Genomic DNA, 20,251 nt, shown 5'->3' with positions numbered 1-20,251 from the left:
AAAATGCTGCTATTTTATGAATATCCAGAAAATATAGAAACTTTATTTCTTGATTTCATCTAATGCTTCTTCATAATAAAATGTTTGAAAAATTTAGTAAATTGCTGTGAAGTCGTGAAAAATAGAGTCCCCTTGAGTGTTAGATCCAGCTCTAAGTTATTCAAATGTCAGTGAAAATTTAGCTTACGTAGGTGCTATACTTGGTCTCCTGTGGCAACCTTGCAGGGACGCAAGTTCTTCCCTAGGGGTGCTGTCTCCTTACTGTAACATTGTACCTATGAGTTTGAACATTCTTTAATAATTCTGTATCCATCAGTTAAGATTATGAATGTTAAGTATGTTTTGCAAGGAGTTTGTATTTTAAACAAAAAAAAACAACCAAACCTCCTTTTCCTCAGTTCTTCCATATGAGGAATAGAGAACGATATGGTACGTGTTTCTAATGTGTGCATTGTTTAATTTGCCTGTGCTATAGCAATGCTTCTGTAGCACTTTGCTGTCTGATCCCAGCCACCTTTATAGTCTTTTGCCTGTAAGTATTACTTACATTAATTGTGTAACAAAGAAATTAGATGGTTCTAGAATGTTTTAGTTGCAGTATCAAAAGTATTTCCAATATTATAAAACTCATAATGTTTATTTAGATTTTTTTTTCTTTAATATTATTAAAGTTATTTCTATAAGTGATTATCTGATTTTGTTTTCTCAGAATTTTTTGTGTGGAATCCTTGACAAAGTTTTTCAGGCTGGATTTGGTAACAATCAGGCATCTGTGAAATACTTCATAGAATGGATTGTTATCTTGAGTCTTCATAAATATCCCCAATTTCTTAGTAAATTCTGGGACTGCTTTTGCTATGTAAGTAAGAACTTTGGCTTTCACTCAAAGTAATTTGAACAAAAAGGGTAAAGTGTTTTTTTGTTTTTTTTTTTCATATATTGTGTGTATTTTCATTTAGAAGAAGTGGGTTGTTGAGCTCGGAAGTGGGTCTGGACTGTTGTCTGAGCCATTTAGAAGTTTGTGATATAGAAGTGGCTGAAGACAATTGAATTCTTCTTGAGAGATTTCCCTTTATAATGTAAACTCTACTATGGACTCAGTAGAGCTGGTGTAGTGAATAGGAGTAGTCCGTTCAGTAGCCAATGTAAGTGCCATCAGGCATACATAGACAACTTAGATTCTGAGTGTGGGAAGGTATTGCCAAGTCACTTTTTGTTTCCACACCTAGCTTCTGCAAGGCTTCTACATAGTCTTGTTTGTCAGAGGAGGAACGCAGCTTACATAACACACATATAATTTGCACCTTTGAATGTAAACTTCTGTCAGAATGCCATTCTAAAAAGCAGTTCCAAACTGAAAGCAGATCGTGCATATGGTACCCAAAAGTTGTGAAAGGGTTGACTGAGAACATGCTAGCATTTAATTTTTGTCTTGGATTCTTAAGTAATCTCTAGATTTGACCTAGAATAGAAATAGTCATAGTGTGTTCTGACGACCTTGAATTTATTAGCATTGTACATTTGGGCTGAGTAGATAACATGTACTTGCATCACATCCAACATATAGGAAGACATTACATGTGGGCCTCTGCTGAAACTCACCACTCAACATAGTTAATTGGTGATGTCTTGCTTATCAAATACAAATAGCCTAGTTGGTACTGTAGTTATTTTTCAAAAAGTCAAACAGTAGAAGAATTTAAAAGAAAAAAGAATTGAAAACTGTATTTGTATATTTTTGCCCCAAACCAGGCTGGTATTTAATATCACCCTGTGTGACAACTTTGTTCACTGATGATGTGTGCTGTACTTTTCTCTGCACTGGGGAAAAGTCTCTATTTCAGAGTGTATTTAAAATCCTTTGATACTTAGAGGGTCAAATTAATCTAAAAATTCTAGTTTGTTTAAATGTTGTAACAGTACAGTCTAACTTCCACCAATTTGAAGTTGTCAAAAATACTTAAGAAACATTTCCTGCCATGTTTATTTTTAGTGAGACCACCTAATATAATACCAATGGTTCTGGAATGGCAGTGCAGGAAGTAAGCTTCTGCACTGTTTGGGTGCACCATAAGCACACAATACCTTATGCTGTCTTTCACAAAATGTTTTTCACAGAATTTTAGAAAACATGGCATTCTTTTTTTCCTTTAGGATGAGGAAAAGCTTAAAACAAGCATCTGCACATTTTTATCAGTGTTATCACACTTTGACATCATTCTTCAAAATACCTCAGAGAAGGTAAGTTTGACTAAAGCTGTTGTTTATTCAGTTGCACTGTATTTGAATTTATGAAATAACTGTTTTTGCAATCTGTCTTCAAAACCTTTTTAATACTTACTTGCTGCTAAGGTACCTTTTGACACAGAAAATACCAGCTCTTCTCGTCCATATTGGACTTACTGAGAACTAGGTAAATAGCAGACGTTTTGGATACATAAGGGCCTGATTACCTGTGAGTTTTTTTAGAACAGCTGTTCCAGTTTAAATAAGATAGGGTTGTTTTTCTTGATCTGAGTTTAATTTGCATGGTCGTGGGCTCAGGTAACCTGAAAGAAGGTCATCTTTCTATAGAATAGTAACACTCATACAGAGTTCTTTGGAACTAACTAGTCCACTTTACATAAATATTTTTTTATTTGGAATTCTAATTTTTAAATGGAACTTTAAATACAGTCAGAAATTACATGAAACAAAATACTACACATCTGCAGCAATCCAAGCATTTCTGTTGTTTTTGACTGCGTAAATTTACAAAATAAGCATCCTAAGTACTAGAAGATAAGCATGTTAAATAAAGGCTTCTATGTATGCAGAACAGTATTTTTATTTTTTTTTACAATAAACTAATACATTTTCAAAACAAGTATCTCTGTGCCATAGTGAGAAGGAAGGAAGGAAGGAAATCAGAACCATGTTCAGAAGTCTGTATCTGCATGTATAGGTGCTGTTAAAGCTTTTGGACTGAAAGACTTCCCTGAGAGCATCGGTTCTTAGGCCAGCCTTACTTTTCTACTTCCAAATGATACATTAAGACTTAACATAAATGAAAATCTTCTTTTGTTTTTTAGAAGCCGGTTCTGAAGAAAGCCCTCATAGTAGTTCTACAGTGGTGTTTCAACCATAATTTCAGTGTTCGACTTTATGCATTAGTTGCCCTTAAAAAAATCTGGGGTATGTGCAGAATGTTGCATGTGGAAGAATTTGAAGCTCTGACACCAGTCATTGAATCTAGTCTTCAACAAGTGGAAAACATGCATGGCACAGGGTTAGTAACATTCTGCTGACTTAGAGCTTAACATTATTCTTCAGAGACATTTGCAATAAGTCTAAAGTTCTAAAATAGTACTTGATAATTTCTGTTGGTTTTTTTATTATTCCAGTTTAAAAGAAAGCAAGTCTTGGAAAGTGAAGTCTGTTTATCAGCAAATGAAGTAATAATTTACTGTAGCACAACAGAAAAAAATGAGGCACATTTGAACAGTGCTCATAGTTTAGAGGTGGTGTGAAAAAAAAATGACAGTCATAGGTGCTAAGTCATCTGATGGGTTATGGAGAAATAAAAAATCATTCTTCCAGACTTTCTGATACCAGTAAATTCTCAAACATAAAACTGAAATGTTCTAGGTGTCATATTTTTCAAAAGTCTTCTGTGTGGGCAAAAAAAAAAAAAGGGAAATTAATTTTGGGTGATGATTAAATAAGGTTTACATAAATGCTTTTCAGTTTAGTGCTTTGGAAATAAAATATTTTTATACTATATGTGTTTTTATCCGTTTTTACCAGTTGTTATGAGTTACTTAAAATTAGTTAGAATTTCTAATAGTCTTGTAAGCCAACATAAACTTGGACTGCTTTATTTTTCCTGAGAACATTCTCATTCGTTTCCTTGATGAGAGTCACTGTTAAGTTACCCAAGCTGGTATGTCAAGATGTGGGATACAGATAAGCAGCAGGAAATAGCCTTTTTTGAGTGTGTTTGATAGTGGGCTTTGATAATTAAAAGTAAGTCACTTGACCATAGGCTAGTATTTGGTTTCTGTAAGAGGCCCACACAGGATACCTTTTATTGCCGGTCTTTTTTCTTCGAATAATAGAATTTGGAGACATGTTATGGGTCTTTTTTGAAACATAAACTGATTTCCCGAATGCTGTATTTTTTAAATTAGCGCTTACTTAATTGTTATTTTCTTTCCCATATAGTAAATGCAGTCGGGTTGCCATGTTCCAATTTGATAATTAAAAAAATCTGGTATGTTGCATTTTGTGTACCTCTTGCATTACTTTCTGCAATTGCAGGAATGCTAGAAGAAACTGGCAGCGAATCCAAGATCACTTCTTCTTTGCAACTTTTCATCCACTAGAGGACTATAGTCTAGAGGCAAGTCCTAAAGAATACTGTTTATCATTGTATCTGCATAGTTGTACAAGTATATTTTAACTTTCTTTATATGCTCTATTGTAGCAGAAATGATAGACTATTACGCATTTAAAACTCAAAAAAATTACTTTGTGATGGATTTTACGTTAAGACTACAACTTAATTCTCTTATTAATGCTCTGCTATAGAATCATAGAATGGTTTGGGTTGTAAGAGACCTTAAAGACCACCTGGCTCCAACCGCCCTGCCATGGGTAGGGACATCTTCCATTAGATCAGGTTGCACAGGGCCCTATCCCACCTGGCCTTGAACGCTTCCAGGGAACGCTTAACTAAATTGTTGTCTAATGTGAACAGAATACAAATATGTAGCTTCTAGAACATCTTTTTCAGCTATATGTTTTGCCATAGCTTAAATAACTGAAAGCTGAATAAACACTGTGATGGACAGAAGGCAAAAATATGAGTGCTGATAAAAATAAGAGATGGAAATAGGAGGTAAACTGAAAATAGATGAGAAACATGAATACGAAAGGGGATAGATGAGTTTTGGCACAAGCAGTGCTGTCTTTCAGAGAAGGAATTATTTGTATTTTTTTATTTTTGAAAACTGATGTTCTGTAAGGTACTTACGTGAACACTTAGATGTGTTAGATATGACTTACCACAATCAGGCAGTGAAAATCTTGAACAATAAGAAAAAGCAAGGCTGATACTTGTTGAGTGTTTAAATGTATTCAGGGTACATCTTAATAGGATAACCACAACATCTGGGTTTTAAACTCCTCATTTTATTCATACGTTCAGTTCGAGCAGGGTGATGGTGGTGTTTGTTTTTGTCCTTGATTAATTGTGGTTAGCTGTTTTGGTGGTGCTGAGTTGGGTTTTAGGACTAGATTTTAATGTTTTTGACCATATTCCTCTTGTTGTTAAAGCAATCTGCTTTATTTACTAGAAGTTCATGAGGGCATCTGAAAACCCTTCAGTGTGTTATACATAAAATATTTTCACAAGACCTCTGCTGAAAACTATAGAACAGTAATCAATGCAGATCCTTAAAAACATGTAACTAGAGAGAGTAGTGTAATGAAAGTTTGGGATAGCACTCGATGTAAAGAGATGATTCATGAGAGTTGTTAGCAAGTTAAGTCAAGTGGCAAGAAAAACTAGTATTAAAATCATGGGATGATAGATAAAAGATGTGTTCTTTAAAATTGCCTAGAGGTTAATTTATTATCTGCTATGCTTGCTTTGAGTGATGCTTTGCTAATAATGTTGTGTTACCTTGCAGACAATATTTTACGCTCTTCCACGCCTTTCAGAAGTGGCTGAGGATGAATGGATCTCACTCTGTAAATTTGACAGATTCACTGACATTCCTTTGCCACCAACATTTCAGTGGTATCAATCTCGAACTGAACTTCTTGATCTAAAACTGAGTGACTGGTCTCAGCAAGACATGGGTAAAATATAGCTAATCTGTGTTAAATTATTTGTGTGTGGCAATAGCGTATTTCTGTACTAAATCTTGTCTTAGTATGCGCACAATCTCTGTTATCCTGCTGTATTAGTTTTGTATCCGCATGAGCATAGTACGTCCCATAAAATGATAATAGGTGACTAATGTTGCGTACAGTATTACCATTTAGGTAATCTTCTTTACTGAAGCAGTAGCTTCACTATGACTTTTATATCCATATGACTTAATACTTGGTTTTCATAGGTTCAAATTCAGTTGAAACAGATGGCCAAACAGAATGGACTGATGTTCAGAAAAAGATTATACCCTGGAAAAACAGTACTCCTAGTTTAGACCTGGAAATGGTATTTCAGGACCGTGCTGCTAAACTTGGTAAATCAAACAGCAGACTGATTGTGGTGGCTTCACTTATTGATAAACCTACCAATTTAGGAGGTAAGGTTGAATGGACATTTTAAAACTTTTATTTTAGACTTTAGAGCACGCTCGGCTAATAAAAATTACTTGTAAGAATTTTTTTAGTATCTTGATATAAGAAAATTATTTTAGTACTACCCAGAAAAATAGATCCTTATCCTTCACGAACTTGGTAACCAAATGTTGCCCCCTTCACAAAATAGTATTCTGTAGTTATTTATTAAAAAGAAAAGAAAAAGCACTTGCACGTAGCGTGCATTAATTAAATAGAACTTCACTGTAATTTACAGCTAGGTTTCTCTCTGCATTCATATTCTTTGTCACAGTTAAGTTTTTCATAACTGTGTATGCTGTTAAAGGGAAATGATTTCTTTTTTTGTATACCAATTAAACCAAATCTTGTAGATATATTAGTTTCTCATGACAGTTGGACAACAGGAAAGTACCCATTTCCAATTTTAAGTACTCCTATTGTGCAAGTGCAAGCTGTGATATAACAAATCCTACAAATACGTTATTGCATTGTGCTTGCTGTTGTCAGCAGTTTTAATAACTAGAGGTAAACTGTTAATAAAAAATACGCCCACAAGCTGGTGCTGTCTGCCCTGTAATGCTGTGATGTGTCGTTCTCAAGTTTTTCATTTAACTGGTATTGGATTTAGAGCTTAAGTGTGTGTGCACATGTCCATCCATCCACACCTAGGCTGTTACGCTGGCCCATTACTGTGCGTAATTAGTACTGTAGAAGTGTGCTATCCAGACAAAGAGCTTTTACCATTTTTATCTGTCTTCTAAGTTACAAAACATTTTTTTTTTCTGGTAAGATATATGGAGCAAGGTGTGACTTGGAGAAGACCTAAAAGTACATGAAACTGATTAAAAACAGAGGGCTAAAATAAAAATGTCTTTTTTGGATTCTTTGTCCTTTTTCATTTGCTAAAATATTCTGGCATGGTGTTTATATTATTTTCTATACAAAAATCACTTTAATTCTTCTGTTGTAGGTTTGTGTCGTACAAGTGAAATATTTGGGGCATCTGCACTAGTTGTCGGCAGTCTTCATTACATACAAGATAAACAGTTTCAGCATCTTAGTGTTTCTGCAGAGCAGTGGCTCCCCCTTGTTGAGGTGAATGGAAACAGTTTAATAGCTAAAAACTATCACGTCTTGAGTTTAGCAAATGCATAGTTCACAGTCTTACCTCTTTTTCCTCTTGCAAAAAATGAGCTTCTTATTTAACAAGCTCCTGTCATTTCTGACACTTAACGTTGAATATTTTGGAATAACTTTTGAGTCAGCCTGGTAACAAAGAATTTGAAAACTTTAGTTTTTATTCTGCTGTGATAAAATTATGTGAGCTGCCATTATAGCTTACTGAGTGTTTTATAGTGGAATATTCAATTGTGATGTTTGTTTATAAAAGTTGAATAACACTGCATTTATCTTGCTTAGATCATTGCTTTTGGTAAGTTCATGAGTATAATCATTAAATTTGCCTGAAGCTAGCTTGTGCTAAGCTTTTTGAACCTATTGTCTAGCTTATAAAAATGAGGTTTTCAACCTGTATCTTTACCATTTGGTAGAAGATATGGTTGTGGTATTTTATAGCAATTTGTTTTTCAGTATCAGCTTTAGTTAAGTCATCTGAACAATTCAGTTTGAATTTTTAATTTTTTTTTACACGGTGTTTATTTTCAGCATATTGAGATTTTATTTTGTAGAGCAATAAAGCTGTAGAGTGTTTTGCCTAAAACAGAATGCTGATGAGCACACATTTTCATACCTAATCTCTCTGCTTCTTTACTGATGACAGAACTTCTGTTGCGTGGAAAAAACTGCAATCTAATACAAACAGGCAGTATAGAGTTGGATGAAGAAGGAACAAAGAAATTATTTATCTCTATCTTAAGCTATCACAAGTTGTAATACAGGCATGGAAGGCAACTGGGTTACAATACTGACCAACCACTACATTATTTCAGGAAGGGATTGCATGGTTAAATAACAAGTATGCAACTTACCTTATGCAATAGTGATTCTTTTACATTCAGCTGTCAGTAGTGTAGAAATGACTTTGTTCATTGTATTTATGGAGTGAATATTTGTGACATGGTACCTACCTTTTCTGCTGTTGAAGAGCCTTTAAAATAGTAATGTACATATATGGACAGTCTTTGGGGATAAAACCTAATTCTGCTAAAAGCTGTCCAAGTAAATCTTTTTTTACAGTAACTTCAGAAGTTTACAAATGGCAGTATTTAAATATTTGTGTATTTCTCCCTACTTTTGATGGACAGGTGAAACCATCTCAGCTTGTTGATTATTTACAGCAGAAAAAAACAGAAGGCTACACTATTATTGGTGTGGAACAGACGGCAAAAAGTTTTGATCTTACAGAATATTGCTTTCCAGAGAAGTCACTGTTATTGCTGGGGTAAGAACACGTGCTTTTTGTAAATCTACCTCTTGCCATCCATCCATGCCCTTCTACTAGTCGGATTTGGGTCGTGTAAAAACCGAGTGACACTGGTAAAAGTGGAATTAGAACAGGAAGAGATTGGGAAAATGGCAATGAGTTTGGCTTTGTGTGCTAAGGGATGGGAAGTATGGATATCTACTCCTGAATGATGCTTTTTCTCATATTTAGTAACCAGTCTGTATACTGCAACTCCTTTTTTTTTTTTTATCGGACATCCTTTAAAAAATTAGGATGAGGCAGATGTGGCACACAGAAGCAGGCACAGTATTTGCAGTTTGAGCAGAGGCTGAGAGGACTTTAGAGAAGAACAATTATCAGTTCCTACAACCAGAAAGCCTCAGATGTGACAAAGGGGAGGCTAAAGCAATCTATAAAATCTTTAGAAGTCAGAAAGATCCTGGAATTGCTGGGCCACCAAGTGAGGTCAGGAGGAAGGGGCCTGCCTCTCCTTTTAGGACAAAGTAGGCAAAAATACCTCTGTTTTTCAGCCCTTTTTGAATGTAGTTTGTTTTCAGACTGTAGTTCTCATAACCACTTTGTTCTCTTCTAATGAAAAGCATAGCTTAAATTACTGAAAACCTTTGGTATCTTTTGATGTGCTTATTCTAAAGAAGTGAAGTATTTCCAGTTCAAGATTTTGGTCAGTCTGAAATTCCCTCATACCAAGACCTTGTCACAAGTGAAGTGGGTAGTTGAGCCTTCCCCCCCCCCCAGCCCCTTTGTTGTGCCAGCAGCTTCATGCCCTTATTTGTAACTATTTATTTTGTTGCATATGGATTGTTCAAAATAAATACAGTGGGGGGAGTCTGAGTGATAGGTGCTCAGCTGTTGCTGGCCCAGTGAACTGAAGATGGAATGCTCTGCCAGTTTTCCTGTATCACAGCTTAGGTCACCCATGCTTTCTTTGTATCAGTAATGTAAAATTGCTTTAATAATAATAATAATACTCTTGTAGTTACCTTTAAGGGCAGATGCGCCATTTTCCAAATGGTATTTAGTTGCTATTGTGACTTCTGTTATCATCTTCCTTCTGGAACATCTGTCTTCTCCCAGATGTAAGTTGCTGTTTCTTCTCTGTTAGAAATGAACATGAAGGAATCCCAGCAAACCTGATTCACCACCTGGACGTCTGTGTGGAAATTCCTCAGCAGGGTATTATTCGATCTCTCAATGTTCATGTCAGTGGAGCTCTGCTGATTTGGGAGTACACAAGGCAACAGGTGATCAAGCAAAAACAGAAATAACTACCAAGAATTTTGTGCCTTACAGTACATCTGGGTGACTTCCTATGGTGCTACAACATGAAATCCTGAACAGAGGAGATACAACTCAGGGTGAATGAGGATTCTTATATTTTGCATGTTTTGTTCTCTGTAGTTCAGAGTGATTTTTTTAAATGCCTTAATGCTTTACCTCCTTAAATAAACTGGTTGCATTGGTAATAAATACTATTTATATTGCACGTGGTGTGTGATTTATTTTGTGATCATCAACACAGTACCATGAACAATCCCAAATTCAAAACATAGGATTTTTGTTGTTGTTGATTGTCGGCCATATTTGACCACATGCACTAACCACAGCGGAGGCACTAACCACAATCCAAACTTGTAGTATGAGTAGTGTTTAATGCTTCCAACATCAGGTAGTGTAAGTGAATTTAATTTTCAAAATGTATATAAAATCCAGTCTGTAGCAAATTTCCTACGCTGCCCCTTGTTTAAGTGTCCTTTATGGTCGAGCTTACTAGTCCTGCTGTAAACCCTGGTACGTATTTCTAATGGAGTTACTTCAGTAACATAATTAATTCTAAATCACACGGAAGACCATAATGTGGGATAAACAACTGCCCTACTTTTAACAGATACTGATTGGAAACCACTTGTTACAGCTAACAACAAACCTTACTGTTTCTAAAAAAAAAAAAAAAAGCATACTCAAAATATGTATCTTATGTATCATATACACAGGCTACATTAGGCTTTTTAATGGCTACCGTAGTAAACTGACTATATTTTAAAATATTTTGAAATACTTGGCCAATGGTAAATGCAGATGACATAAGCCACCCTCCCCTGGCTTTTGACATGGAAGTGAAGTTGGAAAAGCTTTCTTAAGAAAAGTTAGTTCACTTACTGAAAAACACTTTAATTCTTTTTAGGATATGTACATGATGCTATCATATAATCATTTATTTATTCTTGTGAAACAATGACTGTCATTACATGTTCAAAGCCGCAGATTTGCGAACAGCCTGGCACCATACTACTTTGACTCATACTCAAGTTGTCCATGACCATCCTTTTTTAAGCAGACGTGAGACCCTGCAACAAGAACAGCGGCCTGCGTTTTAGGAAGACAGGTTAGCAGTTCTTGACCTCGAGTTCTTGCACTGAAGCAGGTTCTGTTGCTTCTTGTGCTTCTTCCTTCCACAGCTTTATTCTCATCATCTATACTTTGAAAGCAGAGTACTTATGCCTTCCCAGCAGTTTCTGGAGGATGAAACCCTTCTGCTTCAAGCTTCTTTTTGTATTTTAAAAAGTCTCTTCTTTTGTCAAAGTATTTAACCTGTTTAAAAAGAGAAATAACTCATGTTCATCATAAGAAACTAGCAGAACAAGGAAGGGCCTTTGTGCATCATAACAAGACTGAGGAGTACATGGTCTTTTGACTACTAAATTTCAGTAGGGTTTTAGCTTTCTACCCCAGTTACGAGCTTGTTGCTTGACTGAATGAGAAGATTCAACCTGTCATCACCTCTCCCCTTATTCCCGTGAACATCTAATAAAAGTAGCCCACTAAGTTGCATTTTTTTGCTGCAGTGAACAGGGATTGTGGAAACAGGTAAATTCAGCAGCTTTTCTATGGTATCGCAGAGTGCAGGACCTCTGCAAAGCGCTGCAAACACCACCACCAGCACTGGAGATGCCATACAGCAGAACTGCCACCTTCAGAGTGTAAGTCAGCACAGCCACTGGGAGCATACTGATTTTTTCAGCTGATTTTGGCTCGTGGGCTCAAATAGGAAGTGTTCAGCCCCTTGGACACCACTGCTGCTAAGGTGCAACACCTACTAAATCAGATAGGAATTGTAGCTCGTGCTTAGGAAACTGGAAAGCATGCAGGCCACAGAAGAGTTATGTGCAAGCAGATGGGTCACTGTGAAGCCCTGCTGTGCAAAGAAGGTTTTTATGCGCAGCAAGACGCCAGGTGTGGGTTTTATGATGCAGCTGCACCCCCTGGGCCTCACTTCCCTTCCCCATTAGCTGTTCTCCTTTACCAACGATACTTTGTGTTGCTTCCTAAACCTTCCCGGTCCCCTTCAGCCCTTTTGAAGTTCCAGCTGCCCAGCTGTACGCCCCTACGGGCTGCCTGTTTATCGGGGAGCCCGGGCTTGCGGCGTTCCCCTCTCCCCCCGGGCTCGTCCCCCCGCGGCCCGCAGACGCTCGGCTGTCCCGGCACGGCCCTCGTGGGGCCGCCCGCGGCCACCGCTCACCCACTGCTGGGGGCACCGGGACTCGAAGGCCAGCCGCAGCTCCTCGCACCGCGCCGCGTCCTCCGCGTGTGCCTCCAGGCACTGCCAGAACTCGTCCCGCGCCCCCCAGCACGCCTTCCTCTCCTGCATCGTGGGCGCCGACATCTTCCCTGCCGCCTCACGCGGGCACACGGGGCGGCCGACACCGCGCCTCGCCCCTCACCGCAGCGGGCAGCCCCGGCCCTTCTCGGCCCGGCTCGGCCCAGCACGACCCGGCTCGGCTCGGCCCAGCACGACCCGGCTCTCAGCCTCCCTCCCGAAGGTCAGGAGCAGGCGCAGGCCGAGCGCGGCTGCGGGCGGGGCGGAGGCGGGGCGGGCGGCCGCCATTCCGCGTCCGTCGGGGGTTGGCATCGGGCGTGAGGCCCGCGGGGCTGGGAGGAGGCCGTGCCGTGGTTGTGTTTGGGAATCACAGAATCACAGAATAGCCGGATTGGATCCACAGGGGTCATCGAGTTAACTCCTGGGTCCCCAGAGGACCACCCAAAGAACAAAGCGTGTGTCTGAGAGCACTGTCTGAATGCTGCTTGAGCTCTGGCAGGCTCTGTGCCGTGCCTACTTCCCTGGGGGAACTGGGAGGGTCTGTGGTGCTGCACAATTAATTAATGGTCTTTGCCCAAATATACGTCAGCCGCCTGTAAACGCTAGGTGCCGTGCAGTTCCCGAAGCGCCCGTTTCCATGGAAACTCCCTGCGCTGCTGCTGTGGGATGGGGGAAGTTTTGGCTGGGCAGGCCTTCATAACACGAGCCCGAACTGGTGGGCGCTGAGCCACCGGCATCTGGTGGTCTGCAGGGCTACGCGGGGCTGAATTGCAAGCCAGAGTTCAGGCTGAGGGCCTGGCGTGGTGACGGCAGTGCTGTTGGCTCCCCATCGACCCCAGTGCCCTGGTGAGCAGCTCACCTGCAGGGCACCTCGCTGGAGCAGGGGTGCTGCAGGGGAAGGGAGCCCACAGAGCCCTTCTGTTCTGCTCAGCCCTTCCTGACCCAAACCGTGTTTCCTCCTTGGGCCACGATAACAACTCTGGCCGGTGATGGGAGGCATGCTCTCATGGGGCACGGTGTCGGTGGCTCGCTTGTCTGTAGGGAAAAGTATTGTAAGAGAAGAGCACCTTCAGCAGAGCCCCTGTGAGCCAGCCACATTCGGAAGGGATTTCGTTTGTTGCAATGTTTAACCAACCCCTTGGAAGGGACATGTTTTGTCAAGATACTTCTTGTGAGGGATGTTTTGGGGGAGCAAAGTGAACGTGAATGCTGCAGTACACCTGATGGTGTTTAACACAGTCTGTGTTCTCATCTCTGGCTATTTACGTTAACCACCCTTTTATTGCTAGACTATGATGGGTAGGAGAGGGAAATGCAGTACATTAATTTCTAACATAATAAGGACTTTAAGGTGAGTAGAAGTCGCTACAAAAGACTTTTATTGAAAATAATTGATATAGTAGTAATTAAGCTTACTCATGACTCTTATGCACACAAGCTTTTGAGAAGCAAGCTTTTACAAGCGTGAATATTAAAAAGAAAATGGCCATTAAGTTTCAGGACCAAAACGTGGTAATAGCAAGTGTCACTTGTGTTTCAGATTTTAAAATTTATGCTGTGTATAAGGTTGTTTAGTTATTGCATTCATGAAACAGAAAGAATAATGTGTTTATATATAATTAATCACAAAGCCCCAATAGCATATCTGGGATATTTGTGATAAATAGTTTATTCTTTAAGGGCCTGCAGTCCAAGAAATACTCGCTGAAGACATTTGTAAATAACTCTATGTAATGGATATTATGGAAATCTAGTAATCTGGCTTTAGAAAGTACATGAACAGAAAAAAAGACAGATTTCTCTAATATATTTTTAATGACAATGTTTCCATTTGGTTAAACTGCTATCATAAGGAGCTGAATTTTTTTGTTGTTGTTAATTCGCCAATTCTAAGCGTCTATCTTTAGCCCTTTGCTTTGGGGAAGTGTGCCCAGTAAGTAATAAATGGGATATTTATAATAGCCAGGCAGAGGCAAATGGTCTAGAAAGATGGAAGGCTGAAATAATTCCAGATTTGTTAGGTGAGCTGCTTGCCACAACTGAAGCCTCTGAATTATGTTTCCACTTAATAGTTAGTGAGATATTAAAGAAACGGGTGCCCGTTGTCCACCAACACTCTTGCCAGGACCATGTTGAGGTGAATTGTGTGGGGTCTGTACAGTAGTTCAGCTCTCGGATTCTTTTGCGCCTCTTGTTGTTAACTGGGATACAGCTCTGCCTTCTGATGAACACCTTACAAATCTCTCGTCACCTGCAGACTTATTTACCCCATATTTACCTGGTATTTACCCAGCAGGTTCTGGATTGGCTGCCATGACAATTTCTCCTTTCACTGCTGAAGCAATTAGCATGTTACAGGTATATCTAGGACCAGTAATGAAAGCACTTCTTGAAGTACTGTGGCTGTGTTCAGCTTTGTGCTTATACCAAGAGCTCAATTAATTTGTTTTTTCTGCATAGAAAGGCTCATATATAACCTCCTTTAAATTATGATGCTTATCCATAATAAATTGTCAGTGGATTTCATTTGAAATAGTGTTCTTTAAGCAACATAGCCCTGTGCCCAACTATTTATTTTGCTAGAAGTAATAACAGGATCTTACCTGAGGTGGCTCAGGGCATTGTCTTCTGTTGTTGAGCACCAAGCCATATTTTAAAATGAAAATTGCAAAAATACGTAGTGTGAGAGAATCATGCATCAATATTTTCTCTTTCTTGCTTTTCAGATGTCTGTTAAAGATGTAACTCTGACTCTTTTAGTCTTCCAGTGTTCCTTGCTATGCCTGAGGAAAGAATATGATTAAAGAAATCATAATAATTAATTGTGTCTGGTTTTATTATTAAAAATGAATAAATTAAGCAAAGAAATACCATGAACTGCAAACAGTAGTCGCCTCTTTCTGTTCCTCTTTGAAAATGTTTTAACAGAGACTACTTAAATGGTTGGACATCAGCCATCTCTCTGGGAAGCTCTCACTTAAATGAAGATAAAAGCGTTTCATTTTAAACAGTGAATTTTACCTTAGTGTTTTGAAGGCAAGCATTGGATGGAGAAAGGAGGTTTGCCTACTAGTACATCAATCCTATTTCATGGAGCGCAGAAGCTCTGGAAAAAAAATCTAGAGGCTTTGAATGCCTGTTACTGGAAGGTCTTTAGGGGGGAGAAAGTAAGTAGCAGTCAGAAACAGGTTAAGCAGCAAGGTCCCCTCCCCATTCTCTTCTAGCCTTATTTGCTGAAATGAGTTTGGTTACCCAAAAGAAGCCAGCCAGGGAGTGTGTCTCTTGAGCTCTTGTAGGGTGTGACCGAATTTTAAATTCTACTTCCATCCTTTTGCTGCCTGAACACCCTCACAGGTTACTCTTGGCAGCAGCATCAGCTTTGAAGACGCAGTCTGCAAAGACAAGCGTAGAAGCACTTTGTTCTTGTGGAGGGAAAACTTTCATACGTCTTTATAGTTCGAAGTCTTCCCCACATTGTTTTCTGAAATTACTTTTGTGGTTTATTAGGGTTCAGTGGGACTTAAATTCTCATTCCAGTGGGTCATTCTTTAACAGAAAAGGTCATCTTTAGCTTTAAAATAACTTTTAAAAAGTGCTTTAGAAACTTAATACCCCTCTTGGAGAATCAGTCATTAGAGACCACTGATTTTTAGAGCAACAATTTTCTGAGCCTAGTAAGGGAATTGCTTAGGAACTGACAGACAGTTAATAAGTTCCTCAGCTGATAATTAGAGTTCTTTTTTTTAGTAGCCACTGATGTTACTAAATGATCTGTCTATGCTTACAAAGAAAGCTTCTCTCTTTCAATAACTTTGCAGGTAATACCAAATGTTTGTAACTAAGTGTCTGAAAGAGGCATATTATGTGTGCTATACTTTCTGTAGCCTTATTCAAAGCATTCCTTTTTATTATTTCATAAAGATCTTATGTTAAGTTTTATTTTATTTTATTTTTAAACAACAACATGAATCTCTTTGGATGAGTTAGCATTTTTTTGTTGTTGTTCTTTTGAATGAATAAAGAAGGAAGAGTGTATGAGGAAAAAGAAAACTAGCTTTTTTGGGCAGCTTTAGCAAATCAGTTTTCTGAATCCCTAACAAAATGTGCATTGCCACATTCTGTTTCAACTCAATGTGTGTTGTGGTTCTTACCTTGATTTCCTCATAATGTTGTTTTTGCTGTATGCTATGAAGATCCCTGCCATAGGGGGTGCCAGGGTGACATGAACATAGAAAATTAGGTAAATGCTTTGGGACAGCTGCCGCAGCTTTCTGTGCTAGCTCTGCTTGTACCAGAGTGCTGCGTGTGCCCAGGAAGCACTGGAGGGGATTTGATGAGGAAGGATGAAACAGGCTGGTGTGGAGATGGAAGGGGAGACGCAACAGACACAACAGCGATTTTCATCTTCTTCAGACCTCTGCATAGTAATGTGAAGCCTACAGAGAAAAGATTGCTTTTCTTTGCGACGCTTCATGGACATCAGTGAAGTGCTCTGTAGAACGCTGTCTGAATATCACTAGGATACCTAGACGTTGTGACAGAGGAAAAGATATCCTAGAGCGTCAGGATTCTTGTAAGGTGGTGAAGACATTTGTGTTAATTATAGGCAATTGTTTTTAATGCCAATATTCCTTTTTTTGTTCTCCAGTTTTTAGGAAGGAAGAAAACAGAAAAAGGAGTATTTTGGGAAGAGCAGGCAATGGTAAGGCAAGAATACTGACCAATTCTTATTCTTCTGTTGGCTGCTGATTAGCAATTCTCCAAGCCCACAAAGGATGACACAATCTTGCTTTGCAGCAATGTTGATGTTCAGTTTCTTGCAAGAAAGCTCAGATGGGAAACTGGGAATCTGCCCATTCTGCAGACAGACTGATTTTCAAAGCTATGTAAATGGAAGAAGAAAACTCATGAGTTTCATTTGGATGCCTTCGAATTACCATGGCATGATAGGTACTGAAAGCTAAGAAGTGGTCCCTGGTTCTCTCTGAGACTGAAACATACTCTAAATTTTTTTATCAAAAAGCCAGCTGAATGCTTGCATCCATGTGTTATATTTAATAATCCATCAGCTGCACCGATCACCTTAGCATTCACTGTAAACATTTCAGTGAAGCATGGGTGTACGGTACCAGATGGGATTGCTTTCACATGCACAAAGGCAACATTGTTCTCAAACATGGTGAATATTTGCTCTGAAGATCAATGTCAATTTTCATAGCAGCCAAGCTGGCAAGTAACATGCCTTTGATCGAATCCAGAATCACACAAGGAAAGGGAGATGGTTTTGTTTACATGTCAGGAAAGCATTAAAAATGTATAGCCAAAACATATAGCCAGGTGTTTAAAATGTAGCCAAAAATCACTAGGACAGCATTATACAGCTTCCTCTGTTTGCTCACTAGGCTGGAGTCATTAAAGACTTGGCAGCTTCAGAAGCTGGAGGGGCAGCAATAGCTGTTGCTGGTAGACAGCAAAGCTGGGCTCACCGGCCCTTCGTGCATGCTAGTGGCCAGCAGGGCAGAAAAACAGAGCCAAAGCTCACACCTTGTAAGTCCCCACAAATCCTGCTGCTTGGACCCCACTGGAAGCCAGCTTTGAGTCTTCAGCATCTTGGCCAGTTGTGGGTACGTGCAGAAGCAGGAGGTCAGCGTAAGTAATCTGCGGAGGCTAGCCAGGGCCACCCTCCCCTGTGGAAAGGCAAAGGAGAAGGGACTTCTTCAAAGCACATCTACTTTAGTCTTCTTTATGTATCAGTTGGGTGAAAGATGCTGTCTCATTGCAGAGAGAGTGCACTTAACAGGTGCAGTACTGATGTGAGCTCCACAACCTCCACCGTTTGGGCCTGTTCCAGACTTGTAACTCTCCTTATGTTTCATTCTTCGTTACTGAAAAGTATGCTGGTTGCATCTTAGTGTGTCTGTCGTGTGTGGAGAAATGCTGATCGCCACTCTCCTTAGAATAATTTTGTGCATATAGAATGAGTGATAGTGTATTTCCCCCCAGCAGAGTTTCAAGTAGAAGAGAGAAGTATGAGGCATTTTATCTTCAGAAACTTTACTTTGAGCTGCTGGTCCTGTCCTTAGGAATGTGATTTCCTCTAAAAAGAAAGTTTTTAGGCTGCAGGTGGGCAGCTGTTCATTTGACTTCCTCTTTGCTTTCAAAAGATCTTTCAGCTCTTTTTTTTTTAATTTCCCTTTTTGATGTTCAAGACTTTTAAGTAAGGAGCAGCCTGTCACAGAGGTGCCCTTAGAACATGCCAGCTGAAGAAGAAAATCTACTTGCTTCTATTTTAATGATGATGAGCTACTTAAACTCGTCCGTCAAAATCCATTACTGCTGGCTATTTTTTAAAGACAGCTTGCATGAGGGCTGGATTGTGAGAGAAGCTTCTCAGCCTTGGCCTTTGCCAAGGAGTAGCTCAGTTTTGGAGGCCTTGCAGGACTCCTTCCTGTCTGCTGTACAAATCAGGGGCGTGGAGCCAAGCTCCCCGTGGTTCTTGAGTTTACAGCATGAGCACAGACCCCATTTCTTCTCTGGGAGCTGTAGCAAGGGGCATGTGGGCATCTCACCCTGGAAGGTGTTTCCCAAAGGCCATTTCTGTCCTCATCCCATCTTTCCTGTGCTCCTGCTCCACACCAGTGGCATTGCTTCGGGGTCCTGTTCTTTCCCCATCCCCTGAAGAACCCCCTAGCCCCAGCCTGTGGCCTGTGTCAGCCCTGACCAACTCAGTAGTGTGCTAGCTTTGTACACAGAGCCGCACTGTGGAGAACCTGAGATGAGTGAGGCCGACCCCTAAAACAGTAAAGCTAGATGCTGGTTGCAGTGTCTTCTGTTCATCTGAGTGTTGTGGCTGGATTTCTGCCTGTTATAGCTATTTTCTGAAGGCTGCTGATAGGAATACAACCATCCTTGACAGAAGAACAGAAGAAACTTCCTAATATAAGCCCGACTCTGACTCATGTGGTGATGAGACTGTGGATGGCTGTAACAAAAAATAAAGGCAGCAGCAGGAGTCATCTACAGACAGGGGGCCAAGGAAAAAGACTTGCATGGGAGGGGGAGAAACCGTTGTTCCTTCCTTGGATTCCTCACCGCTGCATTGTGTAGCTGTGAAAGGAGGCAGCTGCAGTGGCCTGGTGATGCTCTTTACTTTCCTGATATTTTTTTCAACTTGCTGCTTATACAAGCCCACTGGATGTATAAGCAGGGAGGAGCCAAGTCACTTTGTGAGGGATGAGCTGGAGAAGAAGGCTGACAGTCCAGGTCAGCACTTGAGCCCCCTCCTGCAGGCCCGCCTCAGGAGGAGGTTTGGGGTGGCCACCCTGGGCTACAAGTGCTGGTTACAGGCTCGGGTTGTGGTGCTGGTGCTGCCCTGCAGAGCTGTGCGGGGTCCGTACACACCAGCAGCAGGACCAAATCACACAGTGCTGCAGGGATTGCACACAGTGCCTTTGGGGCACGCCGAGGAGCCTGCCAGCTCGGCCCTGACCTCCAAGGCACCAAATCTGTCCTGTGTATCTTTTACCTGACCAGCATCAGCAGAGTTCAATCTTGCCCTCAACTGAAGGGTGACCCAGCTGCATCTAATGTTTTCTCAGAAGGGCCGGCTCTCTGCCTCTCCTTCTGGAGGGAGCTAATGACTCCAGTTCCTTTTGCTGTTCAGCTTCGGGTCTGGGAAGCCTTGGCTCTCACAGATGCCCACATGTACCCATATGGATGTGCTGCTTTCTAGACAGTCTCCTAGTCACACCCTGGGCTTCACTCTGGAAAGTTTCATCAAGCATCTGCTTGCCTTCAAGGCAGGTATTTAGGGCAAGGTGTTGCCTGAAGAAGTGTAGGTCAGTTCATCTGATTAGTCTGTGTGTAGTTTAGAAGTACTTAAAATGGGTTAATCTAGTTTCCTCAGCTCATATTCAGGA

General features: G+C 40.2%; 2 protein-coding genes across 2 annotated transcripts in view; one reads left to right on the top strand and one right to left on the bottom strand.

Annotated features, from left to right (window-relative positions):
- TARBP1 (TAR (HIV-1) RNA binding protein 1) overlaps positions 1 to 10,220 on the top strand; it is a 36,239-nt gene extending 26,019 nt beyond the window's left edge. The window contains exons 22-30 of the mRNA XM_035559108.1: positions 710 to 859; positions 2,155 to 2,241; positions 3,072 to 3,268; positions 4,300 to 4,381; positions 5,673 to 5,844; positions 6,105 to 6,296; positions 7,283 to 7,407; positions 8,577 to 8,713; positions 9,840 to 10,220. Coding sequence (XP_035415001.1) covers positions 710 to 859; positions 2,155 to 2,241; positions 3,072 to 3,268; positions 4,300 to 4,381; positions 5,673 to 5,844; positions 6,105 to 6,296; positions 7,283 to 7,407; positions 8,577 to 8,713; positions 9,840 to 10,002 — 1,305 coding nt within the window. The 3' untranslated portion in view covers positions 10,003 to 10,220. The remainder of the gene's footprint in view (positions 1 to 709; positions 860 to 2,154; positions 2,242 to 3,071; positions 3,269 to 4,299; positions 4,382 to 5,672; positions 5,845 to 6,104; positions 6,297 to 7,282; positions 7,408 to 8,576; positions 8,714 to 9,839) is intronic.
- Positions 10,221 to 10,925: 705 nt separating this feature from the next.
- Positions 10,926 to 12,596, bottom strand: LOC118254760 (cytochrome c oxidase assembly factor 6 homolog). The gene is made up of 2 exons (XM_035560348.2): positions 12,255 to 12,596; positions 10,926 to 11,326 (listed from the first exon to the last, which is right to left on the bottom strand). The coding sequence occupies exons 1-2, from the start codon at positions 12,396 to 12,398 to the stop codon at positions 11,231 to 11,233; spliced, it is 240 nt and encodes a 79-aa protein (XP_035416241.1). The 5' UTR covers positions 12,399 to 12,596; the 3' UTR covers positions 10,926 to 11,230.
- Between the last annotated feature and the right edge of the window lie 7,655 nt (positions 12,597 to 20,251).

Source organism: Cygnus atratus, chromosome 3 (assembly GCF_013377495.2).
Source record: "Cygnus atratus isolate AKBS03 ecotype Queensland, Australia chromosome 3, CAtr_DNAZoo_HiC_assembly, whole genome shotgun sequence".
Taxonomy (NCBI): Eukaryota; Metazoa; Chordata; class Aves; order Anseriformes; family Anatidae; genus Cygnus; species Cygnus atratus.
The sequence above is the reverse complement of the archived record's forward strand: the minus strand, read 5'-3'. Positions and strand labels throughout refer to the sequence as shown.

Excerpts from the sequence above, each read along its gene's own strand:
- LOC118254760 (XM_035560348.2), bottom strand. The coding sequence starts at position 12,398 with ATGTCGGCGCCCACGATGCAGGAGAGGAAGGCGTGCTGGGGGGCGCGG. Across the intron at positions 11,327-12,254 it reads CCCGGTGCCCCCAGCAGTGG|GTTAAATACTTTGACAAAAG; the intron begins GTGAGCGGTGGC and ends CTTTTTAAACAG.